Source organism: Lepidochelys kempii, chromosome 18 (assembly GCF_965140265.1).
Source record: "Lepidochelys kempii isolate rLepKem1 chromosome 18, rLepKem1.hap2, whole genome shotgun sequence".
Taxonomy (NCBI): Eukaryota; Metazoa; Chordata; order Testudines; family Cheloniidae; genus Lepidochelys; species Lepidochelys kempii.
The window spans coordinates 17,677,182-17,695,119 of record NC_133273.1 but is presented as its reverse complement, the minus strand read 5'-3'; the positions used below and the strand labels follow the sequence as shown (position 1 = coordinate 17,695,119).

The 17,938-nt window shown below is 46.9% G+C and overlaps 1 protein-coding gene across 4 annotated transcripts in view; it reads left to right on the top strand.

The window, feature by feature from the left end:
- The first annotated feature begins 2,428 nt into the window (after positions 1-2,428).
- MXRA8 (matrix remodeling associated 8) overlaps positions 2,429-17,938 on the top strand; it is a 42,682-nt gene continuing 27,172 nt past the window's right edge. For all 4 annotated transcript variants that reach the window (XM_073316655.1, XM_073316654.1, XM_073316653.1 and 1 more), the window contains exon 1: positions 2,429-2,798. In XM_073316655.1, the coding sequence (XP_073172756.1) occupies positions 2,750-2,798 (49 nt within the window). In that variant the 5' untranslated portion in view covers positions 2,429-2,749. The remainder of the gene's footprint in view (positions 2,799-17,938) is intronic.

Genomic DNA, 17,938 nt, shown 5'->3' with positions numbered 1-17,938 from the left:
AATTTTTCATTTGACTCAAAATGAATTTTCTTCCTGACTTTTAGATTCACCAAAATTTTGAAGCAGTTTTTTTTGGTTTGACTGAAAATTATTCCCCTCTCCCCACAAATTTTTGGAACTGTCACGGAACTGAAAAATCCCTCACTGTCACAGCTCTCCTGCTGCTGTCTTTGACCTCCCTAGCATGGGAAATGGCAGCTCAGATTGTCAGATTACATCTCCACACAGCCTTAGTTCCAGAGAGAGAGCGAAAATTGGGTTAGATCTGAAGCCTGGGAGGTGACAGAGGTGTTTTAATCTGGGTGTGTTGTTCATCCCTTTATAGATATAGCTGCAAAGCTTGGACATGGATCAACTTCCCTGAAGTTTGGGCAGGTTTGGAATCAGGTTTTTGGTTCTGCTTCCATCTAAGGATTTCAAAGTGCTTTCCAAGCAATTAAGCTTCCAGCGCCTCTGAAGAGGGGAAGGGTTGACACAGCAGAGTCACAAAGTAGCTAGCCCAAGGCACGGGGTGCTATGACTTGATTTGCAATGATCCTGAGCACCTACTGACCTCAAAGGGAGTTCTGGGTGCCCACGCCACCACATGACAGATCAATACAGAACCAGAAAGAGAACCTAGGAGTCCTGACTCAGGATGTCACCCACTAAGGTTTATCATTCACCAGTTTAGGATCAGGGTTCATTTTCTGAACCAAAAAACGTACTGGTATGGAACAGAAAGACCTTCCTCACTAATGCTAAGGCAAGGGTTGCGGTTTTTTGCTGGCTTGCGTTTTAGGGTCATCTTCATGTTTGGAAACGAATCTTTCTGTCTCTTCTCTTTCACATTGTCTTCAGTGCAGTCTGGTAGCGGGAGCGCCCTTTGGTGCGCTAAAAGGACACAGAACCCGCTGAGACGTTCAGCAGAGATGAAGCAAGAGTCCCCACTCGCAATGGAGGGTTTACAGATTTCAGGCTGAGGCCTTACTGTTACTTCTGACGGTTTTCATTTATTTTCCGCCATTGAGAGTTAACAGACCTGTCCAAGATCAGGAGCTCTTGCGTTCTGTTTCCCAAACCAGCTGCGTCTTTGACTCCATTGGCTCTCGGGCACCTTTTCTTATCTCTGCAGAATAACAGTCACTCCTGGAGAATGGAAAACTTGCCTTGGAGTTTTAACATTGGATTTGAAAATATGTATGTTTGATTTTTAAAAAAAAATAACTGTGTGAACTTGGGGAAGACTCATCCGATTTCTGCAGGTAGCTCTTGGATGTTGCAGTAACTGGGCAGCCACGTTTTTTTTTCAGGTGAAAAGGAAATTATCCACAGATAGTTCTCAGTTATTCCTCTCAATTGACTCTCTACACACAAAAACTGCATTGGTTTAACTGAAATCGATTTAGTTAAACTGCTGCCCCTTTCATATGTGGTCTTTCATATCAGTTTAAAACTGATTACATTGGTTTAGCCTGGGCCTGTGCATTTACGGATGCAAGCTAAACTGCTCTGAGCCGGGTTTGAATGGATGTACGTGTCCATGAACAATATTGCACTGGTAACTGAACTGATATAAAAATCACACTTTTTGTTCCATCAGTACCACTTTATGTACAGACCTGGCCTAACGTAACAGTCTTTCTTATAGAATCATAGACTTTAAGGTCAGAAGGGACCATTACGATCGTCTAGTCCGTGGCCTGCGGTGTGCAGGACGTCAGAATCTCACCCACCCATTCCTGTTACAAACCCCTAACTTATGTCTGAGCTATTGAAATCCTCAAATCGTGGTTTAAAGACTTCATGAGCAGAACTCTGCTTTTCCATCACGACCTGAGATCATTGCTGTACCATGGCCCTCAGTAACAACGGATCCAGGTGGCCACACCAACATTTCCCCTATTAGTCTTGTCTCTAACAGCTTATGAGTGGACCAAGGAAACAAAGAGCAATATATTGGGCTCTCCAAGATCCGCTGTACAAGGTGTCTGTTTTTTCTCAGAATAGAAATCAATCAGCCCATGGCATTGTTCTGTTCTTGTACACGGAGCCTGAATGTAGAGGTTCTCTGCTGGTCGTATCTTTCCTGTCTCTACATAGCAGAGAAGCTGGCACCAAAGGCTGGAGAGGGGTCCTGTCCATCAGGAGACATTTGGGGGGATACTTATAATCTAGTCTGTTTTGCCTCCACTGCCCTGAACTCAAATCAACGTTGTTTCTTAAGTCATCCTCTGATACTTGTTTTTAAAGTAAAACCATGTGAGGAGACACAGATCAAAAAACCATGAAGGTTCAAAAATCCTGTCCCCGGCAGACAGCTGGATGAGTGTCAAAAGAAAGGGAGGAACAGCTGGATCCAGTAAAAGCACAAGGAAAATTAGTTTCATACCCAGAAGGGAAGTAGGGGGAGGGGGCTGGTTTTTGGAGCGCAGAGCTGTGTGGGACCAGCAAAAGTCAGCAGATAAGACTTTGACATCAAAGTCAGGGAGCAGAGCAGAAGGATCCAAGGGGGGAAGAGAGAGAGCTCATGTTTTGGAGAAATTGAGCAGGAAGCATTAAGGAAGGGAAGGAGGTGGAGAGAGTGTTTTAGAGGGGAGGTGGGGTGTTATAAATTGTAGGTGGAGTAATACTGCAAGAATTTGAGCTGCTGTCCCTGGCTCCCTGGCCGTACGTTGATGAGGTCATAGTGTTTTTGGGTTAAAAAAAACAACAACTTCGACTTGTTTTTCAGGAGAGAGAGAGAGAAAAACACACAGAGGCTGAAGAAATGGAGCAAGTAGCAAAACTCCTCCTGTGGCAGCTGTTGCTTCTGCAAAGTAAGCTTCTAAATGATCGGCATCAATGTTATGTATCTTTCTTGCACCCAGAGAGAATGGGGGCTTGGAGTTTTCCTGGGGAAGCTGGCTCTGTCAGTTCAGTGTCTTGGTTTAGATTCTTGTAGCTAGTTGTTTTCTGGAGTGTGTCTGTGTGGTGGGGTGGGGGAAAAGGTTTGGATGGGGAAAAGGGATTTCTCTTGGCTTTTCTGGAGGAGGAATGTTTGGTGGGGTAGGGGTAGATCAGAGGATGTTCTGGGTCGTTATCCATGTACTTTGGTTTGTTTTGCTGCTGATCATCTTGGTGTGCAGAAGGAAGGGAAGGAACATAGCCTGGTATTGCCCCCAAAGCTTTGAAACGCTCTGAATCGTTTGATCTCAGGTGACTTTGTGCTGTACGGCAGGAGCTGGCAGTCGTTGTGGGCGATAAGGGGGGAAATACTAAAACTGTTTGGGCTGCCCAGGTAAAAACAGGATTCACGTGACATCCCGGGGGAGGGTGGAGAGGGAGACGGGGGAGGATGGTCAGGGGATGGGGGCATTATTATAGAAACGTGGCACTGTTTATGTTTTTTCCTGCATTGCAAAGGTTTCTGTGGAGGGCAATGGCAGACCCAATGTGCCAAGAAAGGGGGCCTCAGCAGGAAGGCTTTAATGAAGTGAAAAGACTTGTGGGTAAATAGCAGCCCCCCCAGAGGGAAGCAGCCCACGTCACACAACCCAAACCAGCCCCTTTGACACCTTCTTCTCTGAGGAGAGCTGGGTGTGAGCAAGGCTGGCTCACCCTGGGGCACAGGACCCTGGGGCACAGGACAGCTCAATTTCTGAAGGACGACAGTGCATCCCATCTGGGAAATGTGGGGTGCAAGCTCGTTTAGGGCTGTTTTATCCCCCAACCTCATAAACCCAAATAATCCCATTAGCCAGTGGCTGGGGTTCCCCCGCACCTGCCTTTCCTAGCTCCTTCAGATCACAGGTGAATTCAGTTTTTGTGCTCAGTCTGGTCCCGGGTGGATATTTTCCATCTCACCAAGCCATCCACAGTCGGCAGTGTCTCTGGGCGTGGTCCAGGACTGGAAGAGCAGGGAAGGCCGCAGGTGAGGACTGTGGGGCCTGGGCAGAGCTGTGAGGGACTCGGCACCGGAAGAGAAGATCACGACCGAGAAGCAGTGGGAGAGCTGCGTGGGGATCCGTGACCGGAGCAGGAGGGGATGGTTTCGTGTTATGCCTGAGAAGCACTGGCAGAACTGAGGGGACTGGAACCAGCTGGGTTGTTACCCTACATGATTCAGAGGAGTGTGTGGGACAGGAACAGCAGGTTGTGGTGCTGCTCACCAACAGTAGAGCTGTGTGGGGCTCAGACCTGGAACCGTAATCCTGCAGGTCAGGATTGAGGGGCTCTAATGGACACATTTGGGTGCAGTTTGTAGAGGTGGGGGCGGTGTTGGAGCCCTGTCAGAGATCTTCCACTTCCAGGCTGACTTCTCCAAATTCCCATGAAAATAAAGTTGGAGGCAAGGGGTGGGGGAAATCCAGTTCCTTTAATCTTTGGGGAGATGCGGTTCTGACCTCCCCCCTCGAGCGTTCATCCCTCGGGGAAAGACCGGCTCCATTCCGAATGGCTCTGCATTGCGGGCCGCGTGCCAACACACTGTACACGAGGCTGAGAAGTGTTTTCAAAGCGAAGCACATCTCTGAGCTGTCTGGGAGAAGCGGGCCTGTGAGGGGGCCTGTGTGCACAGCAGCCAAGATGGCAGCTGGCAAATGCTGGCGGAGCTTCTCCTTGGCTTCTCATGCAGATGGAGGAGGACTTTCTTCTTTCTGCCGAGACGGCATTTTTCGTCTCTCTCCGGTCTGACAGGCATGTTCCCACTTGCTGGAACTGTTGGAGTCGGATGGCTGGGGAAGCTTTTGGGAGTCCCAAAATCCCCTCTGAAAGCAAGAACAAAAATCTGCTGTTGAGAAATTAGATCCCAGGACCTGTTTTTGTTTTTTATAAATGGGGACTTAAAAAACCACCAGTGACTGCAGCCTGAGCCAGCCCTTGCAAGTGGTTGCCTGTGAGGGATCTTCATTCAAGATCCAGCCTCAGTCTTTCACTCCCAGGCCAGCAGGAGACAGGCGCAGCAGGGATGCAGTGTGGTTAGCCATTAGGAATTAAGCACTTGCTTACTCACGGATGCCCCCAGCTGGGTGACTTGAAAAGAGGGACGTAGGTCGCCTCCCTCTGCTGGGTCAGATGATGCATAGAGCTATTCCCAGAACTCACTGAGCTATTCGGAGTGGCCATCGCTAGTACAGTGCCCGGAGGAGAAGCACTGGGTCAGGCCCCCAAAGAGCCAGCGTGAAGTTGCTACCATTTTCCAAGACCGTATGAGCTTAACTCAGTAGCAGCATCTGGTATGTTTGCACTGATGTGGGAATAGCTCTAGGGAGGCCCTTAAAAGTGTGGGCACAAGGGCCGCGACGACAGAGAACGAGGAACTTGGTATTTTCACATGCTTCTTATTTTTAACTTTTTAAAAAACTCCCGTTTTTGAGTAAGCCTCTCATTCAGGGCCTGATCCACCAGCCACTCGCTCCAGCAGGACCGTGATGCTGCCACCCCTCCAGCAAGAGGAGCTGCAGCTCCCTTTTTGTCAATGGAGGCTGGTTTAATGCCCAGTGCAGAGGTGTCGCTTTCTTGGACGTATGTCGAGCACCTAGGCAGCACCACAGTGGTGTGTTAGTGATTAGAGCAGGAAGTGGGAGGCAGGATGCCTGGGTTCTAGTCCTGGCTCTGCGATTGTCCAACTGTGTGACCTGGGGTAGGCTGAAATTTTCATAAGTGGCTGCTGATTTGGGGCGTGTCTGGTTTCTTAGGCTACCCAACTGGAGACACCTAGGGGCTGATTCCCAGAGCTGCTGAGCACCTACAAGTCCAGCTGAAGTCCCTGCAGGTGCTCAGCCCTTCTGCAAATCAGGCCCAAGGTGCCCCAAGTTGGGCACCCCAAAACTGAGGCACCTAAGATCAGTGTCCACTTTCAAAAGCATTGGCCTGAACCTCTCCAGAGCTCAATTTCCTGAAGTGCAGCTTAGAAGTAATAACACTTCGTTCACGAAGGTGTCGTGCGGCACTTTGAAGCTGATGGGACTCTGTCCTAGGTCATGAGTGCTATTGTTTAGAATCCGTGTCTGCCTGGTGCATCTTGCCCACATGCTCAGCGTCTAACTGAGCGCCATATTTGGGGTTGAGAAAGAATTTCCCCCCGGGTCCGATTGGCAGAGACCCTCGGGGGAGGGTCTGTGTGTTTTGCCTTCCTCTGTAGCGTGGGTCATGGGTCACTTGCAGGTTTAAACAAGTGCAAAAGGGTTTTTTTCTCCTGCTGATAGTAGCCCATCTTAATTAATTGGTCTTGTTACTACAGTTGGTATGGCAACACCCATTTTTTCATGTTCTCTGTATATATATATCTTCCTACTGTGTATACATACCTTTTCCACGGCATGCATCCGATGAAGTGTGTTTTAGCCCACGAAAGCTTATGCCCAAATAAATTTGTTAGTCTCTAAGGTGCCACAAGTACCCCTCAGTTTTTTTGGTGAATTCTCTGTATCTTGACGTCTTTAAACCATGATTTAAGGACTTCAGTAACTCAGCCAGAGGTTCGGGGTCTATTACACGAGTGGGTGAGTGAGCTTCTGTGGCCTGTGATGTGCAGAAGGTCAGACTAGATGATCACGATGGTCCCTTCTGGCCTTAAAGTCTATGAGACTCAGTGATCTGGAAAATGGGCAATGAGATGGGCAAAGAAAAAGGGACTGAAAAAGACAAAAAGCTGCTGAGAAAGGGATGGTGAGAAGGTCAGAGCTGAACTTACTCTAACAAAAAAGCCTTGTCTAGGGACACAGGCAGGCTGGGCCAGAAATGAGGTCCCTGCATTCGGAAGGATCTTCCTCCAGCCTGTATCTGCTGAATCATTAGGGAGAAGAGCATGGACAATTCCTGGGTGATCTCAGTTGCCTTGGGAAGAGACGGTGCTCAAGTATGCTGGGTGTAAATCACTAAGAAGGCTCGAGTCTGCTGCCCTTACTCCTATGGGGAGTCCCTTGCTTCTTAAGTGGCCTTCTGGATTTCAGTGGCATTGCTTGTTTTGTAAAGCACTGCTCTCTCTACACCTGATCTGGCACCTCCTGAAGTCAATGGCAAAGCTCTTACTGGCTTCGGCGGGGCCAGGATCAGAACCAGTGTGAGTAATGGTGGCAGAACTGGGCCCTTGGGGGATTTACCTGCTATCACAGGACCCTGTAACGCACACACCTGCTTACCAGCCAACAACCCCATTCATGCTGCCTTCTGCGATGTTAGCCAGATTCCTGGCTCAGCTCTGCCTTTGCTTTCATCCTCTGTTAGCTCTTCGTTGAACAGGATACCGGGTGTTTTGATGAGCACGCACTCCCAGCATTGGGCTCAGCCTCTCAGTCAGAGCGGCAGTCTCTCCTCAGCATCCCAGACACCGTCTGACTGACGCAGTGGTGTTGTGCTGCGTGTAGGAAAGGGGAGAGGTGGTTTCCTAGTTGGGTCACGCAGAGGAGGCAGTCTGCGGAGCAGTGTTGATGTGGGACGTTCCTCAGAGCTTTGGGATCTTGCTTCTTGTTTGCCCAGCTTCTTCTTGGCCTATTTAAGAAGCTTGCCATGGAATTATAGATGCCTGAGCCTGGGTATGTATTTTACAGGAGGATCTTGAAATGCAGTCTGTTCGCCTCTTCTCATCCAGTGGAGCTCACGATTTTGCCTTTCCTTTGAGCTTTTGTTGGACTGGCCAGCACGATATCTCAGGAACCTGGTGGGAAGAACCCTATGTTTGCCTCTAGCGTAGAGGAAAAGTTAGGGGACACTATGTGAGCCGGTCTCCCCAGTGCCACTCGTGTCTGGAGCTGGAGCGGTAGCATGAGGATGGGGCTGGGGGATGTAGCTACAGGGGTCAGAGCGGCTGCCCTCGATTTTGGAAAGTGGAACCATGAACTGCAGCGAACACAGTTTGTCCAGATCTTGAGGTTGTGGTCCCAAAGCTTCGGCTCTCGGAGTCCTGGGATTGTGGAGGATTCTCAGCTTTCATTAAAACAAAAATCATGTTTCTAGGCCTAATGGTTGCAGAGGGAAACCAGGGCAACCTGCCCGTCCCGTTCATCTCCTGGAGCCATCCGCCATCGTGGCCCTGGATGTCGCATTGACAGTGCTGTGAATTGAGCCCGGGGCTCCTGGCTGCCCCTTGCCTCCATCACACAAACTTTGTCAGTGTAAGGGGCTGTACAGCTGCCAGGATGGGTCACTGGCCTTTCTTCCAGCATAGGCAGAGCTGGTGCAATGCCTCTATAACACGCCTCCTTCCAGTCCAGGGGGAGGGTGGCCACAGTGCGGCTGTGCTCTGGCTGTTCCCAGCTGCCCCAATGGCTGCATGGGGCCGGAGGCAGGTTAGGGCAGTGCCTTAGGCTGCTCTTACTTGGCTGGGGCCCAGGGCAGCTCCAAACCACGACCCAGAATCAGGGAGGTGCCGCTGTTCTTTCATCCCATCTCCGGTCTCAGGCACATTGGTGAATTGGGTCCCAGTAGCCCACGGGCATCCCTGATCTCACGCCACCCCACTGTTCCCCCTGCATCCTGCCCAATCGGCTCAACTCATTACCTCCTTTGTCTCCTCCCACTCCTGGCTTCGCACCTCCTTTCACGCTGCCCTCCTGACGCGGTTACTGCCTCGATCAAGGTGGGCAGAGCAGCCTCTTTCAGTTGACAGGATCAGTACTGACAGGTGGGAGTCGGTGTCACTGAGCCGTGCACAGTCCAGGGTTTGTATCCCAGCCAGTCCAGATGAATAATAGAACTGAGGCCTCGAAGTACATCCCTGGCAAAGCACAGACAGGTATTATGCCTACTTTACGGATGGGTAAATTGAGGCACAGAGAAACACAGTGACATGCCCATGTCCTACAATGAGTGACAGAGCTGGGAAGAGAACTCAGGAGTCCTGACATGCAGTTGCCTAGTAACTGCGAGACTGCTGCCTCCCCTGTAAGGATCTATGAGCAGATGCTTTAACAGATGAATGAAAGAAAGCCGGCAGGAGCCGTGGAAAGTTTTTGTCTCCTGGAAGCTGCTGCCCTGATGTTACAGATGATCACGCTCTGCAGCCTTGTTTCACAGAACAACCACGCTTTGCAATGTGGTGGAGGAACACACGTGGCCTGTTAATAAGCTCCAGCAGCCCATCCTGGCAATATGCCCCAGTGGATGGACGGGAGAGTCAGGGCTTGTGTGGTCCTGATCATGCCAGTTGGTAAAACCAGCATAAAAACAGAATCCAGAAATAGGGGGAGAGGGTCTCTGCTATTCTTAGCTCAGGGACGATGCAGGCTGTGGAATGGAGAACACGGAGGGTTTCCGGGTTTGGAAGGCTCAGCTGGATGGCTTTGTCAGATGTCCAATTTATGCAGTTTGCCTCCATGGTTTTTACATTAAGTTGTAAGGGGGAAAGGGAAAAATAAATGCATTCCCACGGCTTGCCCACAAGAGGAGATTCTTGCAGCACCAAATCAATCCATTATTAAATGAACAGCAAAACGAGGCTCTGACAGCACTGGCTTTGCAGACAGCTAGCAGCCCCAAGTTGTAGGCATTGTGCTCTGGGACGAAGGACATTTGACTGCATCTCCTCATCATGACATCACCTCCCGGTGTCGTGATGCAAACCTCACCGTATCCTGACTGGTTAGCATCACACCGTAACACTGATGCATGGCAATACAGGGCCAGGACCCAGCACGATGACATGATGTCCCTTCACACCTGAAGATATGCCCAGGTCCTAGTTATTCCATCACTGCGTGTGAGTAACTCCCAGTGATTTCAGTCACTTACTGCAGCCCTGGGACAGTTGATCCATCAGGGCTCACTCACGAAGATCAAGATCAGTTAAAACCATAAGACAGATTTCTCCCAGACAGTTCGAACAATGCACTTTAGTTCTCACCTGCGGTTCCAGCCCTCAGGCTTGCCCAGAGTTTGCATGGTGGTTTGTGATATGAACCCATGCCCCCTGGTGAGTAGTCTGGGTCCAGCATGTTCATTAGCGCAGGATCAAGAGGTTAAAGCATGGACCTGGGTGTTAGAAGATCTGCCTAATCTGCAGTCAAGGTGGGACCGTGAACTAATTATTTAGCATTTGTGCCTCAGTTTTTCCACCAGTAAAATTAATACTTTGATCCACGTTTGTAAAGCATTTTGGGATCCTCAGAAGCAGAGTGCTATAGAAAGGCAAAGTATTATTTTCTTGTTGCCCCAAGCTAAATCTGAGCTTCCAGAAACGAAGGCCTGAGCATTATCGTTCTGCACCATCAAGTGCTTTGTAAACCACAAGAACAGGGATTGGAAACGGAGGAATCACTTCACTGTTTGGGAATGGGTTGTCCCTTTCTTTTATATGAAGTGATACAAAGTACACCGGCATTTCCCCAGCGTATTCTCTTTGTAAAGCTGCAGATATAAATGCAGAAGAAAAGGCTTCCCTCTGGAGTATCTTTGAATGGAGCTCTTGCCTGGAAACTGCCGTTCTCCCACCATGGTGTCACTGTCAGTGTTTTGCGAGAGGCAGAAAAGAAGAGTGGTTTATTTCACTGAGCATGTTCTCTGTGGGTGTGATTGAAGTAGCCCCATTCTGGAGTTAATTTATTCCCTGTGGCAAGAAATATTCCAGTCTTTGTCCGGGTGGCATTGTGCCCATGGCATTAGCAGGACAAAACAACTAATTATCCGGCTGTAACCCATTTGTGCTTCAATGGTTAACAGATGGTTTATGGAGATGAATGATGCCACTGTGTTGTGATACTGAACCATGCTCTCCACACTGCCCACTGGACTTCCCATCCTGCGTAACTAGCAGGAGGTACTGGGCTATGCGAAGGTGGAAACGAAGACATTTGTTTATGTCCCAGGAAGTAGTTCTCAGTACATGGATCTGAATTATGTGGGCCTGAGAGGCTGCACTGGGTTAGCCCAGGGAAGCCAGGCGTGTTAGGGAGATAGAATTTCATGGGGTTTCTCTGAATAGAACTGGCAGTGAAGCGTGAAAGGAATGTGCAGGGGAACACACCTGAGTGCAGCGAGCTCGGTCAAGGGATTCAGGCTTTTCTGATCAGCAGCTTTTTGCCTTTTATGAAACACTAGAACTCAGTTGCATCAACTCCAGCATGGGTGCTGCTGTTCTGTCTCCCGAAAGGCGCTAGCTTCAAAGCCTCGGGCGCCAAAGTCCTCTGTTTAGCCACAGGACAGGAAGAGTGGCAGTGTGGTCTTCCCCTCCACTTTACTTCAGCTCAGCTCTGACCTGGGCGAAACAAGAAGGGACTTGAATCTCCAGGTCTCTGTTGGGACAGCAATCTGGATGCCCTCTAAGAAGGAGCCAGAGTGAGATTACCAAACACTGTTCACACAGATAGCACAGAGCCGAGCAGGGTTCAAATAGATGACCTACAAGAGGAAGGCTCCATATCCCATTGCTAATTCCATGAGCCATCCAGCACCCCCTTGCTGTTGTACCAATAAAATAAAAACCAGCAGGATCTTATTAAAGGGAAAAAGGCAAAATACCACATTTATTGTGAATACAGAAAGAATCATAGTAAGCAGTTAGTTATAGCTATAACATGCCATTCAATCTCATATTTAGTCACACATTCATTCATACAAACACACACACACACAGGTTCTGCAAGGTTGTTATCATAGTTACCAGCCTTAGAGTTGCTCATGCCAAGCCACTGGCCAGGTGGCCTGGACATGAGGAGGGAGCAGGGCCTTGTCAGATGCTCATCTGATGCTCCTGGAAGTTGGTTTGCAGAATCAGACCCCCAAAGTTCTCACTTTTTAGAGTCTATTTTTATAGGAATTTCTTCCTATGCCAGTCTATGGGAATTGCTTCATCATGCTGTTGCTGAATCAATCAGCAGATAGCACATTCCTGACGGCTCCAAGATGTTATCTTGTTCTTTGGTTCTCCCATTCTTGAGGCTGTTGGGTGGATTCCAGTCTGCCCTCCGGGTGGGGTCCTCTGGTTATTTCCACTTGATGCCTTCTTCAGCCGATGGACACTGGATTCTTAGGCTGGCACCTCCCTGATCATTCAGTTATTATCCACACCAAGCATCCATCCAGATACATCCTCTATCTCTATTTTAATCACAATTGTTAATACAACAAAAGGGTGGGGAGTCTCTGGGTGCTGTTTCTGTTGTTAGAGTATTGCTTTGAGTCTCTCTCTCTGTGAATTGCTTTGAGAACAGACTCTGTCTTAGAATGTACTAACACAATTAGCAGCTTGCAAGTTTCACACATAGAGGGAGAGAAACAGCACCAAAAACCAAGAGACCTCTTAATTAGTAATACCCTGGAATTTAAACTCTGGGGAATCAAACTCATTTGTGATTTTAATACAGAACTTCTTTAATATGATCCAACATAATCCCCCTTTTGACACTAAGATTTATAATCGTCAGTGTCACTTTCTATGTAACCTATTCAAGAGAAAGTACTGTGAGTTTGTGATTCCAATTCATGCCACATACATGATCCTAGTGATGTATCTTTACTATAAGGTTCTGGGGCAACAGGCAAGGTGAGGCACACCCACTTTTGAGGAGTCCATTCGGTACAACCTCTAGTGTCCAATAGCTTCCCTCCCTCCCCAGCCCACTGGCTCAAGGTCCAGGGTAGCCAAAAGGATCCCATGTGTAATATGGGGAGTGGGTTAACCTTCAATACCTTTGCCTCCAGGGACTGTTGGTGTGCAATTTTGACAACAATTTCTCCCATTAATAAGTCTGCTTTACAATAGTGGAAACATATTGCATCCATTCATATTGATAAGTGTCAACAATGATCTCTTTCTTTTTTAACAAATGCATCAAACCCTTAATATTTCCCAATATGACCCAGAACATTTTGTGTTCCAAAGTAGCTAGTGCAAGTATCTGCATTTCAGTGCATCCCATAGCTATGGCTGTGTAGTTTCCTATTTCTAATATATTTTTTTTCTTATGGATAAGCCACGTGGTAGTATTAAGCCATTACTAAAGATTCCATTGGCCTTTTAGGTTACCCAGACCAATTTGGACCAAGTCTACATTGGCATGTACTTGTTTTTGTATCAGGCTGTCCTGTAGCTGGGACAGAAAGCTTAATTTATTTTTAAGTTCCTGCAGGTCTTCAGTATTTTTTTTTTTAAACACACAACAGTGCGAGCAACAACACAAAACACAAGACAAAACATAGAACACAGAACACAATTTCTATTGTGACAGTAGATTCATGGTATTGGGTTGCTTTTCAGCTGGCAGCTTTTCCTGATTTTCTGAAAGACAAAAAGAACATGTTTCTACCCCTTTTGGGGTGGCAGATTATTGCTTAAAATATTTCTTTTACAAATACCCTTGCTGATTGCAGGCAAAACAGAGAAATTGCCCCCATATTTTCCTGTTTTTGTTCTATAGGCAGGCCAGGTTTCAAAGGCTTTTATCTTTTAAGGGTTATGGGGAAATTATCCCACTGTTTAGTCATTAAATCCCTGAGTTTTCCTTCTTATACAGCAGACCAAGTTTATAATGTTTTTCCTGCTGTGTTAAGCTTTAAGTTTTATTTACAGGTAATAACTGAGAAGCATCATTACCATACGACCTTAAAGGATTTTTCCAAAAATCATACACACTATACGTTGTTACAGGGATACTTATTATCATTAAATTTATTAAAATTATCTTGTTATCCCATGCCTTTTATTTAGACAATTTGTTTGCTGACTAGGTATGTCCTTTATCTGCAGCTCCTTTGTGCTGCTAGTTCTTTCCTTCCTTTATCATTTAGGTAATTTGCATTTTCACAGAAACTTCCTGCTTTTGGATTTAAAGCCATCAGCAGCTCAGAGACTCTATCTTAAAAGGGACACAATCAACTTTCACCAGAGTTTTGATTACTTTTAACTTCTGCTTCCAAAACACACAGCAATCTGAAAAAGAAAACCCAACCTATTGTGGCTCCCTTTGGAGCCCTAATAGCATTTTAATTAAGTAGCATGGTATGTTTGCATTTCTTTTGCCCCTTCTACAATATACCCTGCACATGTTCTGGGGCAAATGCACATTCCTTCCATAGTTTAACTTCTATAACATTATCCAGATCCATTTTTACATAAGGTGTCACTATTTCTTTTTTTTGCTTACAGAGTTTTCATGTACCTTTATCAAAGTGACAGTCTGATTACTCAGAGCCATTTTAAGACTCAGCTCCTTTTTGTTTTGTGCACCTCACCCCTGCTGTTGCTTCAGAGAGGCACTGTCTTTTTTAATTTTTTTTTTTTACTACAACTCTCATCTGCTATTTTGTTACAAAAACAAACAAACAAAAAACAAACAAACAAAAAGAATCCAAAAATTTTTTTTTTTATATTCTCCTGATTTTGACTGCCCTGCTGCAGCCACAACTTAAAAACATTTTAAATTTTGTAAAGCATTGAGTTACCTTTTAAGGGTTAAATGCCAAATCCCAAAGCCAAACAACACTAATTACCTGTGTCTAGCAAAAAGGTCTGTCAGTTTTGCAACTTTTAATTAAAGAGTCAAATGGATTTTTAGTGGCATTATTTAAAACAAAAACAAAACTAACTGGTCCTTAGAACTTTACATATTTACACACACACAGACAGATACATACACATTTTCTTTTCCTTAACATCCCTTCCACACTGCTCTGTTTTTTACATCTTACATTCCCTTTATACATTTGAGGCAGTTAAGTTCCAATAGAACCCTCTTATGTTCTTTTAGCAAATTTGACTAAATTGTCCAGTCAAATGGTTTTAATCAGATAGTTTATTTTTGCCTGGCTAATTTACGGACATTCCTTTGGAAAAGGGCCCATTTTTCTTTCAGAATGGCTGCAAAGAAACCAAGAATGCTCTAACACTTTTCCTTTTTAACATTTTCGGTTAAAAGTTGTTTGGGTGAAATACAAAGTTTAACTGCTTAATTCCCTCCAGCCTCTGCAGAGTTAACTTTTTTTTTTTTTTTTTACTCTCTTTTCTCTTTGTAATTATGCCTGGGGGTGCCGTACATAGGACCTTCTCCCCCTTTACCTGCCTCCCTCCAGCCTCTGCAGAGTTAACTTTTTCACTCTTTTTGTATTCCTGGAGTGCCTCTTTCACTATTTTCAGCTGGCTTTGGATATTTGTAGCCAGCACCTTCCAATTGTCTGCTCCCTTTTCCATTTGTGCCTTTTCCTCTTTACATGAAGACAAGCGGAGGGAAGAATCCTTACATGCCTCCCACAACAACCAAATTGCTGCTGCATCTCTTTTGGCAGCACTAGAAGGTTTGTATATGAGGATATACTGAGCCAATCTATCCTCTAGGTCCGAAATAGTGCAGACATCAGCTAGGCCTTGTTTAGTCCAAGGACTGTGCCCAAATTTTTGAAGGATTTGTTTAAAAGGTGTAATTTCTTTAACAAAAGGTGAGGTTGGAGTTCCTTCTGACTCCATTCCTCCCTCTAGTACTGGCTTACCCTGTTTTCTTTTAAACATCTTAACATGGATATTTCAATCTCTTTGTCACTGCTGGTATTACTTAGCAAGTGACACAGCCTAGATTCTGAAATCATAGCTTAATCTATGCGTTTTTCCCCTGCTGCCTTCCCGGAGGCCAGCAGGTCCCCTGCTACCCTCCCAGAGGCCAGCAGGTCCAGTTAACCTATTTCTCCCTGCTACCTTCTCGGAGGCCAGCAGGTCTGGTTAACCTGTTTCTCCCTGCTACCTTCTCGGAGGCCAGCAGGTCCGGTTAACCTGTTCTTCCCTGCTACCTTCTCGGAGGCCAGCAGGTCCGGTTAGCCTGTTCTTCCCTGCTACCTTCTCGGAGGCCAGCAGGTCCCCTGCTACCTTCTCGGAGGCCAGCAGGTCTGGTTTAATCTGTTTTCCCTACTACCTTCTCGGAGGCCAGCAGGTCACCTGCTACCTTCTCGGAGGCCAGCAGGTCTGGTTTAATCTGTTTTTCCTGCTACCTTCTCGGAGGCCAGCAGGTCCCCTGCTACCTTCTCGGAGGCCAGCAGGTCTGGTTTAATCTGTTTTTCCTGCTACCTTCTCGGAGGCCAGCAGGTCCCCTGCTACCTTCTCGGAGGCCAGCAGGTCTGGTTTAATCTGTTTTTCCTGCTACCTTCTCGGAGGCCAGCAGGTCGCCTGCTACCTTCTCGGAGGCCAGCAGGTCTGGTTAACCTAATAGAAATGCCTAGCTCACTAGAGCTGGCGGTGTGCACACCAATATTTACAATAACTGAGGTTTTTTACCAATATTCCCCCTTTCGCAATTCTCCACCAAAATGTTGTACCAATAAAATAAAAACCAGCAGGATCTTATTAAAGGGAAAAAGGCAAAATACCACATTTATTGTGAATACAGAAAGAATCATAGTAAGCAGTTAGTTATAGCTATAACATGCCATTCAATCTCATATTTAGTCACACATTCATTCATACAAACACACACACACACAGGTTCTGCAAGGTTGTTATCATAGTTACCAGCCTTAGAGTTGCTCATGCCAAGCCACTGGCCAGGTGGCCTGGACATGAGGAGGGAGCAGGGCCTTGTCAGATGCTCATCTGATGCTCCTGGAAGTTGGTTTGCAGAATCAGACCCCCAAAGTTCTCACTTTTTAGAGTCTATTTTTATAGGAATTTCTTCCTATGCCAGTCTATGGGAATTGCTTCATCATGCTGTTGCTGAATCAATCAGCAGATAGCACATTCCTGACGGCTCCAAGATGTTATCTTGTTCTTTGGTTCTCCCATTCTTGAGGCTGTTGGGTGGATTCCAGTCTGCCCTCCGGGTGGGGTCCTCTGGTTATTTCCACTTGATGCCTTCTTCAGCCGATGGACACTGGATTCTTAGGCTGGCACCTCCCTGATCATTCAGTTATTATCCACACCAAGCATCCATCCAGATACATCCTCTATCTCTATTTTAATCACAATTGTTAATACAACAAAAGGGTGGGGAGTCTCTGGGTGCTGTTTCTGTTGTTAGAGTATTGCTTTGAGTCTCTCTCTCTGTGAATTGCTTTGAGAACAGACTCTGTCTTAGAATGTACTAACACAATTAGCAGCTTGCAAGTTTCACACAGAGAGGGAGAGAAACAGTACCAAAAACCAAGAGAGCTCTTAATTAGTAATACCCTGGAATTTAAACTCTGGGGAATCAAACTCATTTGTGATTTTAATACAGAACTTCTTTAATATGATCCAACACTTGCTGCTACAGTCCATGGATGATCCCTGGAATCGCAGTGGACCGTCCTGGGGATCCTGGTCCGTGTGGCAACAGCAGAGACGCAATTGCGCCTTGTCACCCTTTCTTACTAACCATTTGTGGGAGAAGGGTGGAACTTTTATCCTCCAGATGTAAGGTTACGTGTCCTCCTACAAGACCCCAGGGCCCCTCCCACTCCAAATGAACAGCTCTGAGGGCCTCGCCCTGGCTGACTACACACCAGGCAGAACAAAAGCCTCTCTTATATAATGGCAGCATGGTCAGAAGCACTGCCTAGCACCACCAGCTAAACAGCTGGAACCAGTGGAGAGAGACCAAGGTGATGTTTGTATGCCAGTTCGGTTATAAACACTCCGTCTCAGCAAGAGAACACTGGGGGAGGGCGGGTATTTTGGCAATTCCCTACAATTTCCCATCGATGGGCGTGCTCAGCCGCTGTCTCGTGTTACCCTGCACAGAGCCAGTCTGCGCTGTGAGCTGGTCGAAATGCTGGCAGCTATCTGCCACTTGTGTTCACTAGCGTTCCCGCCGTGGCTGCGGCTGGTGGAACTGCCCCGTCGGTAGCAGTGGTGGAAAAAGTTAGGGAGGAAAAAACCCCGTGGTAGACAAGGTCTTGTTTCCATTGTGTAAAGCCAGGCTTTGTGGTGTGAGGGCACAGGGATAGTCCCTGTCAGTATGCTCCTACCCCTAATCACAGCTCCGAGCTATGAGGCTAAGCTGTAGTTTTCTCTGGGCAAAGCTACAACTGAGAAGCAGTGTGTGACTGCAATCCGGCTGAAAGCACTGTTGTGACTGGCCCAGGG